At 41.9% G+C, this 24,219-nt stretch overlaps 1 protein-coding gene across 3 annotated transcripts in view; it reads right to left on the reverse strand.

Annotated features, from left to right (window-relative positions):
• Window positions 1-24,219, reverse strand: part of Ptprg (protein tyrosine phosphatase, receptor type, G) — a 684,041-nt gene that overhangs the window by 146,007 nt on the left and 513,815 nt on the right. For all 3 annotated transcript variants that reach the window (XM_013010502.1, XM_013010503.1, XM_013010504.1), the window contains exon 6: window positions 9,181-9,247. In XM_013010502.1, the coding sequence (XP_012865956.1) occupies window positions 9,181-9,247 (67 nt within the window). The remainder of the gene's footprint in view (window positions 1-9,180; window positions 9,248-24,219) is intronic.

The following is a 24,219-nucleotide window of genomic DNA, read 5'->3' on the forward strand; positions in this document are numbered from 1 at the left end:
AAATAAGTGAATGTAGCTGACCAATAAAACTTTATTGACAAAAATGTCACCATTGGGCGAGATTTGTGTTACAATGAAACCCTATTGATAAAAACAGGCAGGAGGTGGGGGTGGGGGGAGATGGGAAGGGATGGGAAGGGGAAGCACAGGAGGAGGCAACAATGCTTGATAAGAAATGTACTCATTACCTTGCTTATGTAATTGTAACTCCTCTGTACGGTATTTTCACAATAAAAAATCTTATTAATAATAATTAAAAAAAAACAGGCAGTAGCTTGGATTTGGCTCATAGAAAAGATTGCCCAGTGCTGATTTAGAGGACACTAAACCAAAGAATCTCTCTGTCTGTCTCCCTCTCTCTCTCTCTTTTCTCTGGCAGGCATCTCTGTGTTTTTCCTTCCCCATGTGTTTAGCCCTTAATGCTCCAAAGACAGATGCTTTCATTATCCTCATTTTACAAATGGAAACTCAAAGGACCAATAGATGTAGCGCTAGTATAGAATGACACAGTTCCTATATCAAAGAGGCAGAATTCAAACCCAAGACAGCCTGAACTTTGAAACACTGCATTAGTATCCTTGTTCTGTTGTGTGGGTTCCCAAGGAGTCCATTTCCAAATGGATAATGATTGACTGCCTGCATATGTGTGTGAATACATGAAACTAATTTGAACGTAGGCAGTAGTAGCCTTTTCCACACCAAAAAATAGAAAAGATAGAAAAATAATCATAAATTTGCCACGAGAACAGCCTTTTCCCAAGGGCATTAAAAAATATTTTTTGTGTTTGTTTTTAAGTCTTTCAACATGATTAGTGCTTACAAGACACTCCATGGGTAGAAGGAAGAAGGGACTTATGATTAAAAGGAGCTTCAAGTTCAAGGATATACAGACAATAGGCCCTCTAAGCACACCAGCCTCTTTCTATTACTGGGATATATATATATATATATATATATATATATATATATATATATATATTACAATAATATATGTATATAACATATATGTTATATATGTATATATTATATTTATGCATATTGTATATATTACAGAGTCCTTTATAGAATTTGTCTTCTCTGGAAGGTATTTTCAGAAACTCAAGCCATTTACGCCTTAGCTAGATAGCTTATTTTGAGATTTTTCGACACCTGAGACTGTCACAATAGTGCCAGAGCAACCATGACAGATTATGGTTCTGTTAAATATTTCTTTACTTGCTCTTTCAACAGATCTTATGTGATAAGACTCCAGGCGACTGGCTATGCAGGCAAGGAGCCTGGCAGAGAAACAGGGTAGACAGCTCAGGAGGAACACCAGCCAAGCCCAGAAAGACCTTGGATTGACCTTGAGCTGACTTCTCATGGTGTGACCCCCACAATAAGTTACCCAGCAACTTCCTGCTGTACTCGCTTGTCTATGTCATGTGGACCAGGCAATGATATCTCAGGAGAGTCTCTGAAAGATCTGTTGATGCCTGTTGGGCTAATGAGACACTTCCTAGGTGCAGAGAGAGCATGTAACTGCACAGGAGCGTGACGAAGGGCCTTTTGTTCTTAGATCTGTCACCCCACCCCTATGTGGCTGATTTCCTTTTTCGGAACTCCACAAGGAGATATTGGCTTCCAAAGCCATCGCTTAATGAGATGGTCCTGAGGCAGGCCCAGTTCTTTCATTGGCCTGCAATCAATTAGCAGAGAGAACAAGCAGCTTGTCAGAGTCAGTTAGGGTAAAAAGTTTATAGAGAAGTGTTGTCACTCCACACTCTGCTTGTTGTGAGGCTACTTGGTACTCGCTGTGTCCCAGAGGAAAGCACTGTCGAAGCCTCTTACTGTCCAATGAGAATCGTTGTCTCTTTTCATTGTGAAATATAACACACAGGCAGCAAGGTGTATAAAACATAAATGGACTGCTGCCAAAGAAACCTAACGGGAAAGCTGGTGTGTGGCCACCACTCAAAACAGAGGAGACCTGGCTTCCCTTCGCTGGCCAGGTCCTTGTCTTTATCCCATCTACCCTCAAGAAGAAACCATCATCTTTGGAAATAATCATTTCAGAATTGATGTGGTCTTTCATGAGGCAAGGAATGGGAGGATGAAGGATTGAGGCCTGCTTATCGGAACAAACAAGTTCCATGTGGTGGTGAGCTGCTACAACCTCAGCTACGCAAGAGACAGAGATGGGAGGATCACAATTCTAAGGCCTACCCAAGGCAAAAAGTGAGAGAACCTATCTGAAAAATAAGTAAAGCATAAAAGAACTGTATAGAGCACTATCTGTATAAGCAAGCTGCAGTATGAGGGGCTCAGTTCAAACTCAGTGACCTCTACTGGGGTATTCTACTTTGCTTTTTGGCCACCTCTTTCTATATGTACCCCTAAGCAATGAACCTTTTGTGGGCTTTATATGAAAGGATATGCACAATATTTTTTAGAATCTAGTTTCACGTATTCAATTTCATGGGTCGTGAATGCACCATGCTGTGCTGTTGTGTGATCCACTCCATTTTGCCATGGGAACGTTTTATACATAACTACACCCAGCCTGCCTGTGGCTGACTTTCTACAGCATTTGTAGATTTGGCAATTAGAAGAAACAGTTACCATAATACTCTTGTGCAAAATCTCAGCATACTTTAGGCCTGAGCTTCTCTAGGAACCTAGACGTCGCTAAGGACCCACAAGGTGGGACTTGAGGAGTGACCTTGGAAGATAATACCAAAGGTTTTCCAAAGTATGGTTGTGCTACCTGATCATAGAACAGCCAAAATGACAGTTCCTGCCAATGCTGGGCACTGTGGCCATGGCTAGTATTTGAGAAATTAAACTATAACACACATAAGGCTATATTTACAATATCTTATAATACTTGTTAAAGTTTTTAGGGTTTTTTGGCCTTCTACTTTCTAGGCAAATACTTTTCTGCTTGAGCCATGACCCAGACCTCTTTAACTACTTTAGAAGTAGTCCAAAGGACAAATCAAAAAGGGAGAGCATAGCAAAATTCACATACCAAACCTCTAGATCAAGGTATACCACCCAAAACTTTATGTGCATTTTCATTGTTTTTTTGGGTGTTTTGTTTGTTTGTTTGTTGGTCGTGGGGCTTGAACCCTAGGCCTGGGCACTGTCCCTCAGCTCTTCAGCTCAAGGCTAATGTTCTACCACTTGAGCCACAGCACCACTTCCGGTTTTCTGGTGGTTTGAGATGAGAGTCTCACAGACTTTTTGGCCTAGCCTGGCTTTGAACCACAATCCTCAGATCTCAGCCTCCTGAATAGCTAGGATTACAGGCGTGAGCCACCAGCGCCCGGCTTCATATGCATTTTCTACCTCTACCACTATTCCGACTTTTATGGCCATAGATTGGTCAGCACTTCAATTTTGCACAAAGAAACCTTGTAGTATGTGTGTACTAGTGTATTCAGCCCTAGAAATTGGAAAGCAGCTCCTCAACACTTACTAGGAAAGCAATGTCAACTATGACTACGTCAACCATGTCAAATATGACCTGAGACCTTTCTTTCTTTAGTTTAATTTTTTATTGTTATGTGTTTAGTCCAGACTAGACTCATATCGCACTACTCCTGCCTCTTCCGCCTCCTAAGTGCTGGGATTATAGGTGTGAAACATCATGCCCAGTTACGTACTTGGCTTTTTTTAAAAGGTTTTTTTTATTGTTATTATATATAGAGAGATTATCGCTTCATAAGACAAATCAAGAGTCCATTTCTTTTTGGACAATGTCACGCCTTCCCCTCTCTCATAGTTTTTTGCTCCCTTTGCTACCCACATGTTGTATAGTTCATTTTCAACATAGTTTCTACCGAGTGCCACTGCTGTTTTTGTTTACCCTAAGTCCCTCCATTTTTAAATGAACAAACAAGACAAAAGAGAACAGAGAAAAAGGGGGAAAAAACCCTCTTGTTTCCATTTCCTGGAGTTCATTTTGATAAATATTATTTTATATGATCAGAGGCACAGAGGAGTTGCATGTTTGTATTCATGCCCTAAGAGTATCCTCCTTTGGTGTCACTGTGTGCAAATGCCTAGAGTCCCACAGCTTTGTACTCTTCAAGTTCGTATAAATCAGAAGTTTACTGTTTTAACTGCTGTATAATATTTCATTACAGAAATATGCTAAAACTTGAATCTCAGTGACCACTGGAGGCTTATAGAAAGAGCCCCTAGTGTATAAGCCATTTAGGGTATGCCTCTAATAGTGCACAAGACAGTCTTTGTGGGTATGCACCTATGCATGGGCTTTCCAATTTGGTGGGTGTGGTATATGCAGAATACTAACTAGGAGCTGGTTTCTCTTAAACTAGTTCATCATGGATACATACAGTTGTGTGAAATGAGGCTGGCTATTTTTTCTAGGACTCAGAGGATCACCTAGTCTGGGGACATGTGCACATTATTCTTTCTTGTACACATCTCAGTCCATGTAGGTGGGATTCAAAGACATGACAGATGTGAAACATCTGCTCTTCCCACTACCTGGCAGCCATTAGCACATCTTCCCAAATTAACTTCTTGCTTCCCTTTCTGCTTGGGTCCTGAAGCCACTCTATCCTAGGACTTTTTGCACAGATTGGCTAGGAGTTAAGACCTAGGGCAGGTAGAACAAAGGTGAGCCTGGAATAAGCCAGCAAAACCCTTCTGCAAGGATTAATTGAATCTTGTCCTGGCCTTGGTTCCAACACTGGGATTTTATAAAAAAAAAAAAGCTTGTAAGAGCCTTATTTTGGGACATTATCAGAAGAGTGTTTTCAGTGATAATTTATTTGTTGGAAGAGACAAGGGACAAGGTGACTAGGGAGAGCAGTCATCTGGAAATGGCCAGAGAGAGACATGTCCAAGGCAATTTCTAGCTGTCTCCACCATTTCTCCTAAAGGAGGACAGCCCACTTAACACTGAGAAAGAGCAACAAAAAGGAGTGGGAAATATGCAATCTAAAAGCATTTTTCATGACAGCACAGAATACACATTTTAAACTATGCACAATGTGTTTCAAGATGTTTTTCAACATCCATCTTCCTTCCTTCCTTCCTTCCTTCCTTCCTTCCTTCCTTCCCTTCTTTCCCCCTCTTTCTCTCTCCCTCCGTCCTCTCTCTCTCATCTATCTTTACTTCTCTTCTCCTTTCCCTTTCCTTCCTTCACCCCTCCTGCCCCAAATATTGGGGTTTGAAGTTGGAACCTTAAGTAGTCTGTTACTTGACTCATTCCCCACAGCCCTTTTTGCTCTGTTTTTCAGGTAGCGTTTCATGCTGTTGCCTATCTAGTTGCGAACCTCAATCCTTCTACTTCTGTTTCCGAAGTGGTTGTGATTACATGCTCGTCTTGTTTTTGAGATAGCATTAACTTTAACTGGGCTTGTCTTGAAGCATAAACTCTACTTCTACTTCATGAATGGCTGAGATTATAGGTATGTATTGCCATTCCAGGCTGGAAACAATATCCACACACCAAATCTTACATATGCACATGCATGTGCACATACATGCCTGTCAGTCAGTCTGTCTCTCTCTATTGGTTTTGTGTGTGTGTGTGTGTGTGTGTGTGTGTGTGTGTGTGTGTGTGTGTGTGTGTGTATGGTGTTAAGAGAAAACTGTTGCTAGACTACTTTCTTAGGAAAACATATCTAGTGTGGCTGCTTGTATACATATGAAGGCACTGCACATAGACTGTCCTGAAGCAATCTCTCCTTAAATCCTTCCAAGTGGATGATGATGGTAAGGTTAAAAACAAAAAACACGAGATACATGTCAGTGTCCACAGTGAGTGGGCAGACAGATGAGACCAGAATCAGTGACAGTCACTTCCACTCCATTCTCTTGATAGTTCATGGTTTGCAAGTTTGTGAAGCTCACACAGACCAAGGGATGTCCAGGATGTCTCTCCACTGCACTAGAGAAGTTTTGTGGCAGGGCTTGGAGCCCAAACACACCCAGTCCTCTCAACACCTTCATCTACACGGGTCCTGTTTGGATGCTGAGCCCGCCTGCTGGCCTGGACAAGCACTAGACACCTGTAGGCCACAGCGGTCACTCCATGTGACACCTCCAAGGCCCAATGTCTGAAAGCAGTCTGCCATTCCCTGCTCTCAGTGCCATTTTGCTTAAGTGGATCTCTCCTAAGGATATTCAAACCCAGGAAGATGGCCCTGGGCAAGCTGTGCCTAGCTAGTTCTTTGATTCACTTCCATCGGGTGGCCCGTGGTGATGAGCAGAGTAACACAGCACAGCCGTGCGCATTTTAGGTGTGAGGATAAAGAAGCAGAAAAGCCAGTGGCAGTTCACTAGGCAGGTAGAGCATGGTAGTTTGTGGGAAGGTAGAGCAGCATTCTGGGCCAGCCAAGGGAGATTCCCCTGACATCCCCACTTCTGAGACAAGCTGTACCTCCAGATCCACCCATGTGTGCCCTGAACCACTCTCCTGGGACGCTCAATCCTGTGACTCCACGGTGAGGAGAGGCAAAATGGGCCATTCCTGCTGGCCCGAGCGCTCCTCACAGCAGCAGTGGTGGCTCCAGGGCTTTCAGACCTAGCTCCCTTCCCTCCTTTCAGAGGTGTGAGACCTACCTCCACCTCTAACACCCATTTCTGTCTTCCTCTCCTTTGCCCTCCTCCCTTCCAGTATTAAAAACTCCACAGACTCACAGAACACCCACGGACCAATTGCCCACTAGTTGGCTGCTATAGGACCAGATTTATCATTGATGTCTCAGCTGAATTAACATAGAAGATTTCTCTTATTTAAAAAAATCAGTTAATGAGAAATTAACATTCTAAGCTCTAACTCCTGGAGCTGAAGAAATCAAAGCCATTTCTGAACTGTGTCAGAAATCCACATTGATTTTTTTTTTTTTCTGTTCATATGGTTCTATTGTGATGTTCGAGCTAGAAACTCTGTGAAGGTCACAACTACTTACACTCTTTCCAATTAACAAATCACACAGATCTTTCCCCGGACTTTCAGTGGAAATGCTTCTGGGTCCAACAAGTTCTTTGCATATTTTAGTTATCCTTTCCCTTTCTATAGAATGACAGACTCTTACTCTTTTTGCTTCTCAAAGCTAAATCTGGGTGACTATTTGCCTACAACTCTTGGTCCAAATTTATACTGCTACATTTTCATGCATAGAAAGTTCCTGCATTTGCTCTTTTGGTGCTGGTACTGGAGCTTGAACTCAGGGCCTTGGGCTTTCTTTTGGCTTTTTCTGTTCAAGGCTGGTGTCCTAACACTTGAGTCACACTCCCAGTTCCAGCTTTTTGCTGGTTTAACTGGAGATAAGGATCTCACAGACTGTTCTTCCTGGGCGGTCTTCAAACTGTGATCCTTACATCTTAGTTTGCTGAGTATCTAGGATTGATGACTGGCCTGAGTCACTGGTGCTTGGCTTTGTGTTTCCTTTACTTGGTCATTTGGCTGAGACGTACTGAGCTAGGTACACAAGTACTTGCAAGGTACACTGTGCACACAGACTTGGCTTCCAGACCATAGGAGGCTCCTACTTGGGTAGGCAATGCAGGAGTAAGGCAACAAGCGAGGTTATTACAGACATGTCTAAGAACTTTGAAGGAAGAACTCCAGATGCTATGACAGAATGTTAGGAGTGAGGAAGGGGTAAGTAAGTAATTCCACAGGATAATTGAGAATGAACTTCCTAAGGAATCAGTATCTGAACTGAGACTGCAAGGATAAAAGGTTCAAGCAAAGGGAGAAGTCTGCCAGGAGAGGAAATGGCCAAGGCTGGGAGGGGACAGTCTAGGCAGGCCACAGGAAGAGGAGGCCAGTACTTCCCTTCCTTCCCTTTCCAATCTATCCTCATCAAAGCTCCCACACCCATTTGCACACACACAGTGTGTGCCTCAACTTTGTTTTGCTTAATAAATAAACTTCCTTTGTAGATAAAGTATTTTCAGCAGGTTAGAGAGCAAGGTGGAAGACCCTGGCCAAGCATTACTACAGCCCTATCTGAGGCTCGCCAAGCATTTCACAGTTTACCTAAGCAGCTATTACCTGTCCCCACAGGTAATAGCTACTGTTCAATACCTGAGTCTTTCCCTAAACTCATCTGTCAAAATGCTGCCCCCAACAGCGAAGGTATTGGGAGAGACTTAGGGAAAGAGGTAATTAGGTCGTGGAGCCAGAACCCTCATGAATGACATGAATACCTTTTGTGAAACCAACACTTTGAAGGAAGCAAGGGAAACTTCCTGAAAGGAAAAGCTCAATGGGGGTGTTTTCAGCCTCACTCGGCTTATTCTTGTCACCCACGGCAGGACTGCTCAGTGTTCAGCATAGAATAATTAATCCTAAACCCCACTTAATCAAATCCTGATAACTGGTTCCATTTCTCTGGAAGAGATGTTTGTTAAGCTCCTCCGAGGGGGCTCATGTTGGAAGACAATCCTCTCCAAAGGTGGGAAGAAATTTGATCAACAGCGGTGGGAATGAAGGGAGATTTATTATGGCTACTAATGTTATTTCTGTCAATGTCTTTTGAATTCTAATTAGATTATTAAAACGTGGCAAATTGTGACACTCAGCTTAGATGCCACACCTCACTGCGACAGAGGTCCTTTGGAAATTAAGAAGATCATGATGTCCCAGGTACTGATTTGCAGGAAGAAAGCTGCAGGGAAATTCCTCCAACGAAAACCAGTGGGAGAAACAGAACTTTCTCTCCCAGTTTTATGCCTAAGAATATGATGTGAGCTTAGCCTTTTCCATCTCTGGCTGTGTAATCATGCCTCACATGTGGGAAAAGCTTACTGGTATCTCTTTTCTCCTTCTAAATTTTAAGACACTTCCCTCCTCCAAAACATTGGTAAGTGAAAAAGACATTTAAATGATGAAAACACTTTTGAGGAGATAAGAAAAATGGCTGACTCCACAACGAAGAATGGTGTATCTTAGGGTATTACGACTGATAACCTATGCATTCCAAGTCATACCTGAAGAGAAACAAATGGCTTACTGTTAACCCAGACCCACTCACAGGTAATAAATGGGCATGCTCTTTACCCATCAAATAATAGCTCTAATGCTCTTCAACATCAGTGGATGAGAAATGGGTGTCACCCTCTGTCCCCTTCAAGATAACCCAATTCCTTCATGTGGAAAACAGAGCCCATCACACGCCAGCAAAAGGAAGTTATATGGAGCCTACTTACCATGATGTACGACGCCCTTCAACCCATGGATAATAGGATCCAGTGCGGAATTGTCCCTTGGACTGACCTACATGTAAAGGAAACATGAGTGGTTAAATCTATTCTGGCATCAGATACAACAGCCTCAGTTTAATCTTCTAAAGATAAGTGTGGGGGGGGGAGGAGGGGAGGGTAGATGTTATCTAGCAAGCTGAGTAGGGATCACATAGACCATGGCTCTCACCAAACACCAGAGATTTATGACAAAATAAAATATAGCAAGGAGGCCTAAATCAAAAGAAAGAAACTTCTCAGAATATATTTTAACAAGAGAACTGCCATATGCCTAGCACAAAATCTTAAAAAGCAACTATGAATTTTTTTATTCTGCTTTGGTTTATTAAAAGCAGGCCCTAATCGGTGAAAAAGTCATTGAAAGTCAGCTGAGTGCAATCCATCATTGACTGGATATTTCAATACCTTCTAGTGGTTGTGTTTTTTTCCTTTTCTTTTAAGAAAATGCATCAGGTCCCTGCCAGCCTATTCTCCTTCATAAATACTCCAGGCCACTGTGAAAAATCACATACTGTAAAGGGCATTTATAAGTAAGAATTTTCCAACTCAAGACACCAGAAAAGACTAGCCTGAAGACATAACGTCTCTGCCTTCCTCTTCTTCTGGAGTTTTCAATGTTCCTGAAAGCCAAGCCTTGTTAACCATTCATTCTTTCCTTTGACTTTCTGGTATGATTTCCTATATTTCCCCTCTCTAGAAGATTCAGAATTCACCAGCATATTATCATCATAATTTTAGGTACTTCCTCTTACCTATACAGTGAAATACTTACAAATATGAGAAAATGATGCCTGGAATAACCCGAATGGCTCAAATGCTTCTTCCCATATTGCCCTAGGTACCTGCTCAACCAATGAAAAAAGCCAGTGTGATGCATGCAAGAGCCGCATCAGCACAAAGTGCAGGGAGGAGCTATGGGAGAAATCTTGTACTATAATGACTGTCCTCCAAGACAAGTCCACTGGACTCCTCTTTGGAGCCCCTTTTCAAACAGAGAGTCTTCTAATTTACTTTCATGGCTTTCTTTTCACTTTCAACAACAACAACTAAAACCAACCAAAATAAAATAACCTGAGTGGATAACTGGGGGCCGTGAGTGAGGTATGGCCTTGAATCTAAGACCTTGGGAGATGCAGACAGGATTTTTTCTATTCTCTATATCCCTATTTTTTTTTTCCTCCAAAGTAAAAGGCTTTTCAAAATCCATTATGGTCTACATAGTTCCTCATTTTCTCCCCACTTTAGACATAGTATTTACTATTAATCCACTTCTACCAAAATGATGTCAAGATATTGATGAACCTTTCAGTGTGCAACAAGACTCACTTTGATGCCTCAGGTTAATTTGAAGGAAACCAGAGACAGCCCTTGTTGAATTTTAAAGGGACTGTAAATGTTCCAGATGCCTTTGTTCTCTTACAGATTTGCCCTCTTTGGCTGCTGTTCCTACTTTGTGAGCTCGTTCTCTCTCTCTCTCTCTCTCTCTCTCTCCCTCCCTCCCTCTCTCTCACAGACAATAAACCACAATTCACACACTTCCTTCTCTGTTGTTTTAGCATCTCTAGTGAAAGCAGTAGTGTTCACCTCAGGCAACCTGGCTCTTCCCAAAGGACATTTGACCATATCCACTATACCTTATGGTCTTTATAACTATGGGTGGAGGGGCAAAGGAAGAGGATCAAGAGGGTTAAGGAGGAAAGATGCTAAACATCTTATGATGCTCAAATTACCTCCGTGACAAGGAATTAACTGGCCCGAGATGTCAGTGGTAAAGAGGCAAAGGTTGAGAAACATAGGAGGCTGTTGTGATTACATATGGATGTTTAGAGTTATGCGTACATTCAGAACACAGGTGGCAATAAACAGTATTATGTTTACAGAATAATAATGTAGAGCTTGGTAAACACCACATTGTAATCATTACAGATATGGGAGGTGAGGGAGGATCAGTGAATAGGGACCCGGTGTATCAGACTACAAAGTTAGAATTCTGGGAGTTGGCTTAAGGGTGCCATGCCCCAGGGGAGGTTCAGCCGCAGCTGGTCCACAAGACATTCTCTTTTTTTTCCCCCTCCTCGGTCCTGGGCCTGAACTCTGGGCCTGGGCATTGTCCCTCAGCTCTTCAGCTCAAGGCTAGCACTCTACCACTTGAGCCACAGTGCCACTTATGGCTTTTTCTACTTGTGGTGCTGAGGAATCAAACCCAGGGGCTAATGCATACAAGGCAAGCACTCCTACCACTGAGCCACCTTCCCAGACCTGCAAAACATTCTTGAAAGCTCACAGAATACACCAAATCCAAATTGCATTCAAAGAAAATAACCTATCTGTGCAACAGCAAGTACTTTATTGAAACTTTTAAATGTGGCAAAATTTAGAATCAAAACTCAAAAATGCCAAGAACTTCCCAGCAAATGTGACTAAATTTCTAACGGTCTACAACAGAGTAGGAGCCCAGAGAGAGTTCCTAAGTTAAACCTAAAATGGAAATAAACAGAGACACTATGGCTTCAATTGGGGAACTTCAATGGAGTGGCTCTACTGGAAAGTTGGTGGATGTTTAGGAAGTGGCGCTCAGTGGGGGGGGTTCTTAGGTCACTGGAGGTATGCCAGGCAAGGGGCACTGGGACACTCTGGTCCTTTCCCTTTGGCTTGTTGGCCAATGAGTGAAGTGGTTTTGTATATTACAGTCTCCTTATGAGCTACCCTGCCTCTGCAGCAAAGTGATTGGGCCAACTAGTTAAAAATTTAAACCTCTGAAAATGAGAGCCAAAGGAAATCTTTTCTTTTGTTAAGTTAATGCTCTTGTATATTTTCTTATAGAGTCAGAGAGGTAACACAGCTCAGTCTTTTTGATTTAGCCTGATGGACACATTTATTCCAGTTTAACTACCTGTGGTTGCTCAAATATGTGGAAGATGGCAACATGGGTAGAAAGTCCTCCCATCCTTACCCCATGCACCTTTACAATTTGATGTTGCAGCTCCTCCAGTGAGAGTGTATGCTAGATGGGTGCCAGTGGCTCATACTTGCAACCGTAGCTACTCAGGAGGCTGAGAGCTGAGGATCATGGTTTGAAGACAGCCCAGGCAGAAAAGTCTGTGAGACTCTGATATTCAATAACTTACTTAGAAAAAGCCAGAAGTGGTGCTCTGGCTCAAGTGGTACTGTGCTAGCCTGGAATACAAAGAGGCTCAGGGACAGCACCCAGGATCTGAGTTCCAGCCCCAGGACCAAAAACAAAACAAAACAAAAACCAATTTTTCCCTCAATTACCCGTCCCCCCCAAAAAAAAAAGCAAGTTGCTGGTGGCTCATGCCTATAAATCCTGTAATCCTAGCTACTCAGGAGACTTAGATTTGAGGATGGAGATTCAAAGTCAGCCTAGACAGGAAAGTCTGTGAGACTCTTACCACCAACTAACTACGAGAAAAGCCAGAAATGGAGCTGTGGTAGAGTGCTAGCCTTGAGCACAAAAGCTCAGAGACAGCACCTAGGCCTTGAGTTTAAGCCTCAACATGCACACAAATTTTTATTTATTTTTTTTTGTCAGTGGTGGGGCCTGAAGTCTGGGCCTGGGCACTGTCCCTCAGCTCTTCAGCTCAAGGCTAGTGCTCTACCACTTGAGCCACATTGCCACTTCTGGCTTTTTCTGCTTATGTGGTGCTGAGGAATCGAACCCAGGGCCTCATGCATGCAAGGCAAGCACTGAGCCACCTTCCCAGCCCCTACACACAAAATTTAAAAAACAAAAAACCCAAAAGTGAATACCAAGATCTCCTCTTTTTGAGGAAAGTTGTCCACCGTATTTGCTTTGGCTAAAGGGAAAGTGGTGGATGTAATCCAGACTGAACCACAGGCTACCAGGTGAAGAACCCCAGTTTGGCCAGGAGGAAGAGAGAGCCAGGGTACAGACAAGGGCAGGTCCCAGTGGAGGTCCTTGTAGATCTACCCATCTGCCAACTACCAGACAGGTAAGTCCTTGGGAGGCCACCTGGCCTTATCTTTATCACCTGTAGTCTGTAGAGAACTCTGAATTAGAGCCAACCACAGCCGACCAGCCAATTTATAGAATCCATTAATAATAAAATGACTGGAGTTTTAACTAATTAAAATAATTTATTACACAGCAAAATTTGGCTGTGAGAGCATCTACAAGTGCACATAGAGGTTGAAGATGAAGGACAGGCTATAGTAATAATTTTCTTAACCAATGCAATTTACTTACAGGTTGTCCTGATTTTACTTGACAATGGCCAACAGTAGTAATGCTGGCTATTTTATTCCAGCAGATTGTTTTCATTGGTAGTATTAATCTCTTACTGTGCATAATCTATACATAAAAATTGAATATAGATATGTATGTGTAGGAAAAACATACATAGGCCATGGTAGCCTCTGTGGTTCCAGCATTCATTTAGGGGTCTTGGAATACATCCCCTGTAGACATGGCGAGTAGACATGCTGTACTTTGATGCTCCTTCCAAAATGGGAGGGGATGTTTTATGGTTTAGAGGGATTCTTTAATGCATTTGGTCTTGTCTGATGATATGAAGGCTAAAGGAAGTGTTCCAAATCCTCTATGATTGACATTGCTGATAACATTTGTAAGCTACACAAGAGTGATATAACCAGAGGTGACTTAATCCAATTTCAATTCCTGTTCACTTGCATCTCTGGATTCAAAACTTAAACCTGGCCTTATAGGAGCTCAAAGACCTCACCCCAGATTTCCAGCAAACCGACAAATGCAAAGCCTTCTAAGCCACTCATTCAGCAGCAGAGCCACCATTGTGGGTGTATAGGGGCTGGGAAGACAGATGTGGAGATGGGGTGGGAGAGATGAAGCTTGTGTGCTGCGGAGCTCATCCGCCAGTCTGTGTTTGGTTCCAAAACTCAGGGTGGGGAATCTGAACAGCATGCTAATAAGTGGATTTGTTCCAGGAAGACACAGCCCTAACTGAAATAATCTGTTCCACTCACTGTTTGAATCCATTTGCTACTTTCAAAAAAATGTGGACATCGCTAAGCGATTTGGGCAACTTTTAAATGTGCTTTCAGTGAAGAAGGTTGCTGTACCCACCTATCTATGTGTATATTGTGTTCTCTGTCCAGGGTAGACCAAGGTGAAGCAAGGATGAAAAAATGGAATTTGGAGTCAGGTACCCAAGTCAGAAGCCTCAGAGTTTTCATCTGTACAACAGGGACACATCCCACCACATTCTCAGAGGCCTCAGGTTTTTAAATATAAGCATGGAGAATCACATTGGAGACAAACACGGTATCTGAGAGATGTGCACTACTGGGCAACACATTAGCCTAATCCCTCAAATTCAAGTGAATGTTGAACAACATTTTTATCCCCAACATCTCAATGTACTTGGCTCTCACAGTAATACCTCTTTGAGCTCAAATTTCAAAAGATCCAAATTTATGTTTTATTTGACATCCACTCAATTCTGTAATATGCTGCGCCTTTTAAAGCCACACGAGGAGTTTTTTCTGGCTCCTGAAAGTCACTTCTTTCCACATTAAGATCAAAGGAGTTACGTGGTAATACTGAGAAGGCACCAACTGCACAAATGAGCTTAAGAAGCACTGCCAGAAACAGACACCGCCCCCTCCCCCTTCTCCCTGCAGAATTTGTGTTCTCGTCGCAAAACTTAGCTCCTGGCACTTCCAACTTTACAGCAGCTTTTGTGGCATTAGTCATCTTCAAAAGGATGGCACACCAACATGACAGAGGGCTCCGAGTGAAAGCGTTCCAATTGTCTTTAGATATATCCAAAATACACAGAGATGCTGGCAGTACAGAAGATAGGGACATGTAGATTTACACCAAAGGCCAAATCTACAGACATGCGGATGAAATCTATCCTTCCTAATAATAGCTCACCATGTAAATTCAACCACTTAGTACATTCATAGCCAAGTTATCAATAATCTCTAGGGATGTACTTAACATCCATGTCTTTAGCTGAGGAGCTGAACTGATTCTCACTTAAAGTAACATCAAACAGGGCAGAGGTGCCCCCTCAAACTGTGGGTGCCTCTGTTCAGCTATGCTGTGCCATTGCTTTATCCCGACCCCTTCTCCTTGTGTATTTGGTCCTTGCTTTAGATCTTAATAATTTCCAACCTATCAAATCCTGGCCAAACAACCTACCTACCTTGAATCCGACATTGCCAACTATCCCTTTAGTCCCATAAACTCCACATCCAAGCTAATATTCTCTGTGGGAAAAGGATTTATGCCTCCAGAGGGTGTATAACTATACGCTGGCTGCAAGGAAAGTAACAACAGGGGTACCAGAGACTTTGCATAGCCTTCCTGAATTGCAAAAACAAAGATCCATCCACTCTGAAGGTTAAAGAACTGGTAAAGTGCCTGATGCAGACTAGGGTAGGCATGTCTCAGGAGATTTAATGTTACACTGCATTCTCTTTTTGCCAAGGCCCCTATCCTGCCTTAAAACCAAAACCAAAACAAAACAAAACAAAATACAGCAAGGGAGAATGAAACTTTTTTTTCATTCTGACTGCAACCACTTGGTCACCATTGGCTAGACTATGGTTCCAGGTTCTTTCTACACCACTGCCTTTGCCCTTACCAAGAGCCAGAATACAGATCCACTTCCCTCATTAACAAGTCAAATGCTTGCCAATAATTTAGGCAATGCTCCCATGTTCAAGGAGATGATTCTAGCACTGAAACACTACCTGCTGACCTGTGTTGGACACAATTTTTCTCTCCTGAATCTTTATTTTATTTTATTTTTTTGGCATTGCTAAGGTTTGAACTCAGGGCTTGATGTTTGCTTGACTTGCCTGTATGGTTGGCATTCTACCAACATGAGCCTTGCCTCCAGCCTGAAGATGGAGTCTTACTGACTTCTGTGTATTTTTCCAGGCCTCGGCCTCTTAAGTAGGGAGTATTACAGTATTACAGTCACTTGCATTTGGCTCTGATTCCTCTCCTTAGGATTCACAAAAAATTACTTTTCTTCTTGAATAGCCTAGAGTCTTTCCCAATCCATGAAAGGTAAGGAAGCTCGGCTTCCAGATCAAGAAGCTGGCTTTAAATGTGACTGCTAAGATTCCAGGGTAGTACCAAAAGCCTAATCTACTTGATATGCAAAGCTTTACCTAAGTTTCCCAGCAGAGAACAGCCCCCAGCATAAGGGAAGGGTCTGGCCCTCCATCATCCTCCGTTTCTAGCACTTGACATAGATAAACTCCTGGGACCGGTTTCCATCCAAAGATGAGAAAACTCGTAATTCCACAGTCACAGAAAGGATTCATAAGAAAAGAAAACACAATTATAAATGCTAATAGGATTCTCCTTCCCTCATTTAAATGGAGCTTGAGCCTTGACACAGCTTACTTACTGTTAATTCATAATATTAGTGGAAACGAGTCAATTCACAAGTTATTTATCTCCAGAGAATTGAGATCAGTGGCTTGAGAAAGTCATGGAGGAAATACATTTTCCAGTGACTATATTCTCTGTCCTCCTGTATCCATGTCTGAGCCTACCAGAGTCTCTGCCATCTAACTGCCAAATTGAGCTTGGCAGAATGCATTAGGAGTTCCTTAAGAGACTGAGATCTGAGGATCCTGGCTCAAAGCTAGCCAAGCAGCAAAGTCTGTGAGACACACTTAAGCCACCAAAAAACTGGAAATAGAGTGCTGTCTCAAGTGTAGAGTATCAACCTTGCGTGGAAAAAAACTAAGGGATAGCACCCAGGCCCTGAGTCCAAGCCCTGGTACTGGCCCCAAAATAAAAATCCATTAGTGGAAAAAAACAAAATCAAGCCATGCAGGTTGATGGTAAGGGAAGTTTGGAAGCACAGCTGCTCAACTGGAGATGGTGTCATTGCTTATAGTCATTGCAAAGCAATGTCTTACTTTCATGAGGATGAAATGGTCCTAGGTTGGGCATTCCACTTCATCTCCACTGGCTGGGGATACATTTGACACTATTTCAAAGCCAAAGCAAAAGGTAGGGAGGAAGAGACAGGTTGAAGCAGATTGAAAATGGTTTTCCTATAGGAGCCCTACAGGGTGATTTCTGTCCCCTTGTCCTTTTCGAGGAACCCAAAAGTGGTGGGGAAGCCATCCTAGCCACTCAAGATGGAGGACCCAGAAAACCTGTCTTGCTCCTTCCATATTCTCAAAGTACAGATTGTTCACAAACAAAAAAGAAGCAAAGGGGAAATTCCAACCCACAAAACCCAACCCAGTTTTAAGCTACTGTGCCAACTGTTTCACTTCAATAATGCCATGACCTCTGAATTAAAAAAGAAAGAGGAAATCAGTCTGAGACGTGGAGAAGCCTGGGGCCAGAGCAGCTTATTTCAGGTTCAGTGACTTGCCGGTGCCTTCGAGTTTCTCTCCATTCTGTGTAGTGGAGCTGGCCAACTCTTGACTTTTTCCTTGTTAATAATCCCGCCATGCACTGAAAAGCCCCCACGAAGGCTTAGGGAGAGAGAGAGAGCGGAGCTGGCTGTTTCCTTGTATAGCAAGCAACTTCAACCAAAAACACATTCGATGTGAACTCCCACCTTTGATTTCTTTCCTTGCCTCCTAGCAAAAAGCTGCTCTGGAGCAGTCAAAAGACTCAGAATCCAGAAAGTGCTATGTGGGGACTGTTTAAATCCCTACCATGTATGTGGAGAGGAAAATAGACGAGACAAAGCCTAGTGGATCAAAGGGCTTGTCAGACTGATCCTTCTGGTGAAAAAATATGCCTCCTTAAGGAGGAATAGGGAAGGGTGATTGGGCTGCAATATTAGCGATGTGGGGAGAACTGGGTGAATATCTTCCAGGTATATTAAAAAATACCAAAGTGAGGTTAGAGTTGTGTCTCAGTGGAAGATCCCTTGCCCAGTGCATGTGCAAGGCTTTGGGTTTAATATCTGGTTTTGCAAATAAAAAGTAATATAAATAAGATATTAAAGTGACCTGACCTAAGTCATGGAGGAATGTGGTAGAGTACTTAGCTTCTATGACATTCACTCAGCTTATTTCATTCAAGGAATATATATTGGATGTCTACTGCTGGATGTATTTTGTGATTCTAAGACATCTAACCAACGGTCCTTGACTTCAGGTATCCAAGTTCTTGAGTTGTTTCCCCGTCCCCAAAGTATGGGCTCCACCAAAGGACCTCATCTCTGGGGTGGTTAGGTTATAGAAGATTTGTCCCTTCAGACCTTGCTAGCAGCTATCCATCAGACCTCATGGGTTTGTATGTTTTAGTAAAACCAATGGTTTTATTGGAGAAGTCCACAAAACATGGAAGTACACCAAGGGCATCTGGCCAACTATTAAAGGAGAGTTAGGACCCACAGCAAACTTTTCTGGAAGGCATGAACTTGGGCAACAAACATGAGTGAATGGAAAGCAGGTTAGGTTCCCAAGTAAATGTCACCATGGCAACTTGATTGCAGCCACATGAGACACTGAGGTCCAAAGGATTCATAGAACCTGAGGGACAGCTGCTGCTTTAAGCTGCTAGCTTGGTAGCGATGTGCCACAAAGCAAAAGGTAGTCACATGCCAAGACCTGGGCAGCAAAACAGGATCTGGCACTGAACAGATCACACCCCTCCCCACCTCACCCCCCCCATGGCTGCAGACTAGGGGCATCTCACAGAGGGGACAAGGGCTCTGAGACACATCCCCACCGTCATCATCCGAACCCTGAGGCATAGCTCTCCAAAGGCAGTTCCCATCTTTCTGAGTGACCACCTCCTGACCTTCACAGACTTACATCCCATATGTCAGTTTCCAGAATTGGGTAAGGAGCACAAGTATATCAACCAGATTCCAACCAGAAAAACCAAGCAAAAAATAAGGGGGACTGTCCAGGTGGAACTACACATTGACACTGTTTGCAATATGTGCAACAAAACACAGAAACTCACTGCATTGCAGCACAAAATCCAAAGCTAGCTTCATGGGCAAAAAATCAGGGCATAGTCTGGTACTACAGACAGCAAGAGCAACTGTTCAGATTCACAGTACCCAAGAACAAGTTCATTACACAACACTGCACTCTTTTCCAGGGGTACTTCTACTCCATGCTTCCTTTTGAGACTGAATGATTGCTCCATTAATGTAGTCTCTGAAGATTGATTACGCATCAATTCAGTCCTCTAAGCAATACCTCACAGGCCACCCTCAATTCCAAACCACGCTGTCTTATAAAGAATTTGTTGCTGGACGTTATTAGAGAGACTTAAGCTCCCCTGTCTCTGTCCTCTGAAATAAACCTGCTCACTTATCTAAACATTGTACTTCATTCGCAGTGCAAATGGAATTAAGGCATTTGAGCATCTGATTTAAGGGCTTTAGTTAAGCTATGTTTGGGGGTTATGAATAGATTACTTAAATGGACAAACAGCTTTAAATCCACTAATTAGTGAAACTCCTGTCTACTAAGTGATAGTCTAAACAAAGTCTAGCCTCTACATTTCAAGGCAGACTGAGATTAATGTGAACTGAACATTTTGGCTTTGTGTTTAAAATGCACCTGAGTTCAACAGAGGATAAAATTAAATTGAGGCAAGAAAAGACAAAAATGTTCCCAGCAGTTTGATTGATAGAATGTGCCATTTGTAGCAGAACAAAATGGAAAACCAGCAAGTTCCTGCACAGAAATCATCGTATTGCTGGGCCAACTTTCTCTCCTTTGAGAAAACAGTAAGACTTCTTCATCGAGTAGGAAGTCTACTTATTTAGGCAACTGTACTCAGTGTTCTTGATTCTTCTAGCACTTGGGTTGGAAAAAATGGTCCCAGTGGAGCTAAGAGTCTGTCCAGGTAACATTTAATCAGAAAGAGGCTCATCTTACAAAACTGCCTTTGACAAGACAGTAAAAGCATAGATGAATAGATCAACTTACACAGCTAGTTGCACATGCAAACCTAGCTAGTGGTTAAGTGCTGAAGTTATTTTGAAAACTCATTGGTAGATTCAAAACTTCACCTAAATACTCAGTACAGGGCCAGGCACATGTGAAAATTGTAACAACTGATTAATATTTAAATAATCAGTGCTAAACTTCATACAAATACCCACATCCCCATTCATTAACTCAGATTTCATTTTTTTAACTAAGCGCCTAGTAAGTACCAACAATTATATAAGAATATAGTGCATTGCAAATGTATCTACTATATGAACAAAACAAATATCCAAACCAAAACAGTAAAAAGGGGAACAATTCTGCCCATAAAGTGCTAAAGCCTGTGAGTTATACACAGCAATATAAATATCAACAGAAACAGTATGAGTATTATGTCAAACACCATTAAGTTTTGTTTTCTTGGACATTTTTCAAACAGGAGTTTCAGTGTTTCCTCACAATCAAGTTTTAAAATTTCTTTGGGCAATGACAGACTGACATTTCTTAGACAGGGAGCTGGCTCCATGATATACAGAAACTATCCAGGTTTCACGGTGCAGTGAATTGTAGGTACCTGTAAACCACTGAAAATTTAGACACAGCTTTTCACAGATGTATCAAATCTAGATCCTGGTTATATTGCCTGTTATTCAAACAGACTAGCAATACACTGGGACATACTAGAGTTTATAATGCTAAGTTTTCCAACCTCAACGCTGCTATATGGTGCCCAGTGCAATAATTCTGCTGGTAGAATGAGCCACACTAAAGCAGCTGGTTAACTAACCAAGAGACATCTTTTTTTTTTTAAGTTTTCTAACTTTCTTTTCATTGTTTCATATGGAACCTTTGTATAATGCATTGCTATTGCATGCCTCATTACCTCCCCAAACATAATTTAAGCCATTGTAAATGGTTGTTTTGAGAAATAATTGGGTGATTAGATTCTAATAAAGCTCAAGTTTAGGGTGTAGGAACCCACTGCTGAGTATGACAGAATGCAATGACAAGGGGCCTGGCGAGTTCACTGCTGAATATAGTTTACGTACTACCGTGGATCCTCTGAACCTGAAAGTTTATTTTTAAATTATTGCCTGTCTAACACACTTTTCATGGTTGTTAAGCAACTAGCCCACACTTAAGCTGGGTGGCAATCAGAGGTTTCATTGAGAAACAACTCAAAGACAAACAGGTTCCAGACAAAGAGCTCCAAAGATATTGAAGCCCCACATGAAGTATGTTCTGAGTTGTTTTTATTTTAAGTTTCAGTTGAGGAATAATATAAAGTAGTAAGGGACACAAATCTTCAGGATACAACTGAATGCATTTTTACCTAGTAAAAAATATATATTACATAGTATATGTCAATATATAACCTTAGCCAGGCAAAGAGAAATATGGCGAATGGCCTAGAGGACTTCCTTACTCCTCCATATACACATTGAATCAGACAGCAGTCTCTTATTTCACCTTCTTTCCCTCGTCATTGTATCTGTGGAAATTCACCCATGATCTCCATAGAGCTGTACAGAACCCCATCATACAAAATGCCATGAATGATTTAGCCAGTGATGTGTAGTACTGGTGAACACTTTTTTTTTCTTTTCTTTTGGAGAAATGACCTCCAACTTGAGGCAGATTTTCAACCACATGGCATTTGAGAATGGGGTGTATCACTTCAGGAAGAGGTAAAGCCACAATGAAGTTGTATTTGACCTTTATTCGAATGGTACCAAGTGGTACATACCCATAGTAGGAGGGATTCTCAACCTTTCCCATAGGCACCAGCGTCAGCAGAGCACACTCTGGCCAAGAACAAAGACTGGAATAGTTAGGCAGAGCTTGAGGTTAGAGTTCCAGGTCCTTGCTAGATGGCTGACTTTGAGCAAGTCACTTAACCTCCTGGAGACTCAATTCTTTTAACTTGTAAATACAATAGTACCATCACTGAGTATTTTCCCAATGTACTGGTTATTACTGTGACTGGAAAAGTTACTCTGAATATACAGAAAGCTTGATTGGTCAAGAAAAATAATACTGTAAGATTCATTTATTCATTCAGTAATAATTTGCTTTGCTCCCGAGAACTGAATTCAGAAACTTGTACATGCTAAAGATATGCTCTACCACATCTCTTCATAAGCTTATTTTGTGGGCGACCTCCTATTTACATGGTCTTCCACTATTAGAACATGCCTTAGATCATTCAGTATAGTTATACGTGGTATAGCTATATTCTAGAATCTTTTGAAATTCTCAGATAATAAAAGAGAAATTGATACTGACTTCAAGCAGATCTGTAAGTGATGTATTAATTCTTCTCATTAAGTTAAACTGTCAAGAGCAAAGAAATCTAAGTTTCATGGTATTTTCTTATTTATCAATCACTTTTCACAAAGAAGTAATCCACCTGCTTATGTTCCCAACCTTTGACATTTTGTTGAGATGTACGAGAGAACACAATTTTAGTCGGGAGTCTGCACCAAAGATAAACACTCCTTTCAAACTCCCGAGGGAAAGGGGAATTCTCTCTGTGTGATTTTTCTATCATCTGCATTAATAATGAAGAGATAAGCCAATAGCAAGGTTATCTATGAATTTTAGCTACTCCATGCATGGCCTCTCATGGAACCTGAGGGAGATTATAATATTGTCTTGGTGGTCAGGCCACAAAGGTACAGAATAATCAGTGTAGTATGATAAGGGAAGAGACAAACATGATGGTGACCTCAAACTCTATACTTTCCTTATTTTTTAAAAGAAAAATCTAAGCTTTGACTGTGCATCTGTACAACCAAAACATTCAGCTGAATCTCATTCTAGCAAGCCGATGTTCCTTAGTCCAAGAGTATAAATTACCATATGTATTTTGGGTTTTGAAAAATAGTCATTTTCAAGATTAACTTCATATGTTTAGAAGTCAACATTCCTTGTTCTATTCCATATGGACTGCTTTCTTAGCTTATGCAGTAGAAGTGTTTGTTGGCTACTATGTATGGAATCGAGGAAGGAGACTTGATGTGTGGATCAAATGGCAGAGCACTACCATGAGAAAAGAAGCTGAAGAAAAATGGGATGCCCTAAGTTCAAGCCCTCATGCTGACACAAAAAGGGGGGAAAAGGAAAGAAAGAATTTAAAAAACAAACAAACAACACTTAACTCTGGGTCCCAGTGGCTCATGCCCAGAATCCTAGGATTATGGTTCAAAGCCAGTCAAGGCAGAAAAGCCCATGAGACTCTTATTCCCAATTATCCACCAAAAAGCTGAAAGTGGAGCTGTGGCTCAAGTGGTAGAATGCTGGTCTTGAGCAAAAAGCTAACAGACAGTGCCCAGTGCTCAGGTCCTGAGTGTAAGCCCCAGGACTGGCACAGGCATGCACGTGCACACACACACACACACACCACTTAGAAAGGAGGAAAGGGCACACATATGCAAATACACAAATCTAACACTTTGATGTTGTTATAGAAAAAAATTGACACTACTAAAAAAAAATCCGTTGGTAGCTGAGAAACAGAGATAAGAGAATGACAGTTCTGAGCCAGGCTGAGCAACATTAGTAAGAGTCTATCTCAAGACCAAAATTGAAAGGCTGGGGCATGGCGAAAGTGGTAGAGTACTTGGCACTTTATTGTAGAAAGACGAGGGGTGGGGGGAGGAAGGAAGGGAAGGACCAAAGCAAAAAGGAAGGAAGGATGGTATGGTATTCTCATTTACCAGAGGAAAATTTATATGTGCTAATATGTAGATATTGCTATGAGATATCAATAGGGTCAAAATGCCTTTATAGCCCTTCAGCCTATTCAGGTACTGTGAATTTATAAATGCTTTCAAACACCTGACAATACAAATAAGCAGTAAACATAAGAGCTCTTTCTGGAGGGTGTGAACAAGAGCAGGCTACTTGCTCCTTAACAGAATTTTATGTTGCTCAAAATTAGCGCAAGCATGATTATTTTCAGGGCCACTGAAAAGCGAGTTGCATTTTGGGAAAAAAAAACCCTGCAAATTTCAATATATTTTATACTTGATGTTGATGCATCTGTGTATCATATTTGGTACCCATATCATG

Source organism: Dipodomys ordii, unplaced genomic scaffold (genome assembly GCF_000151885.1).
Source record: "Dipodomys ordii isolate 6190 unplaced genomic scaffold, Dord_2.0 Scaffold12, whole genome shotgun sequence".
NCBI classification, from domain to species: Eukaryota; Metazoa; Chordata; class Mammalia; order Rodentia; family Heteromyidae; genus Dipodomys; species Dipodomys ordii.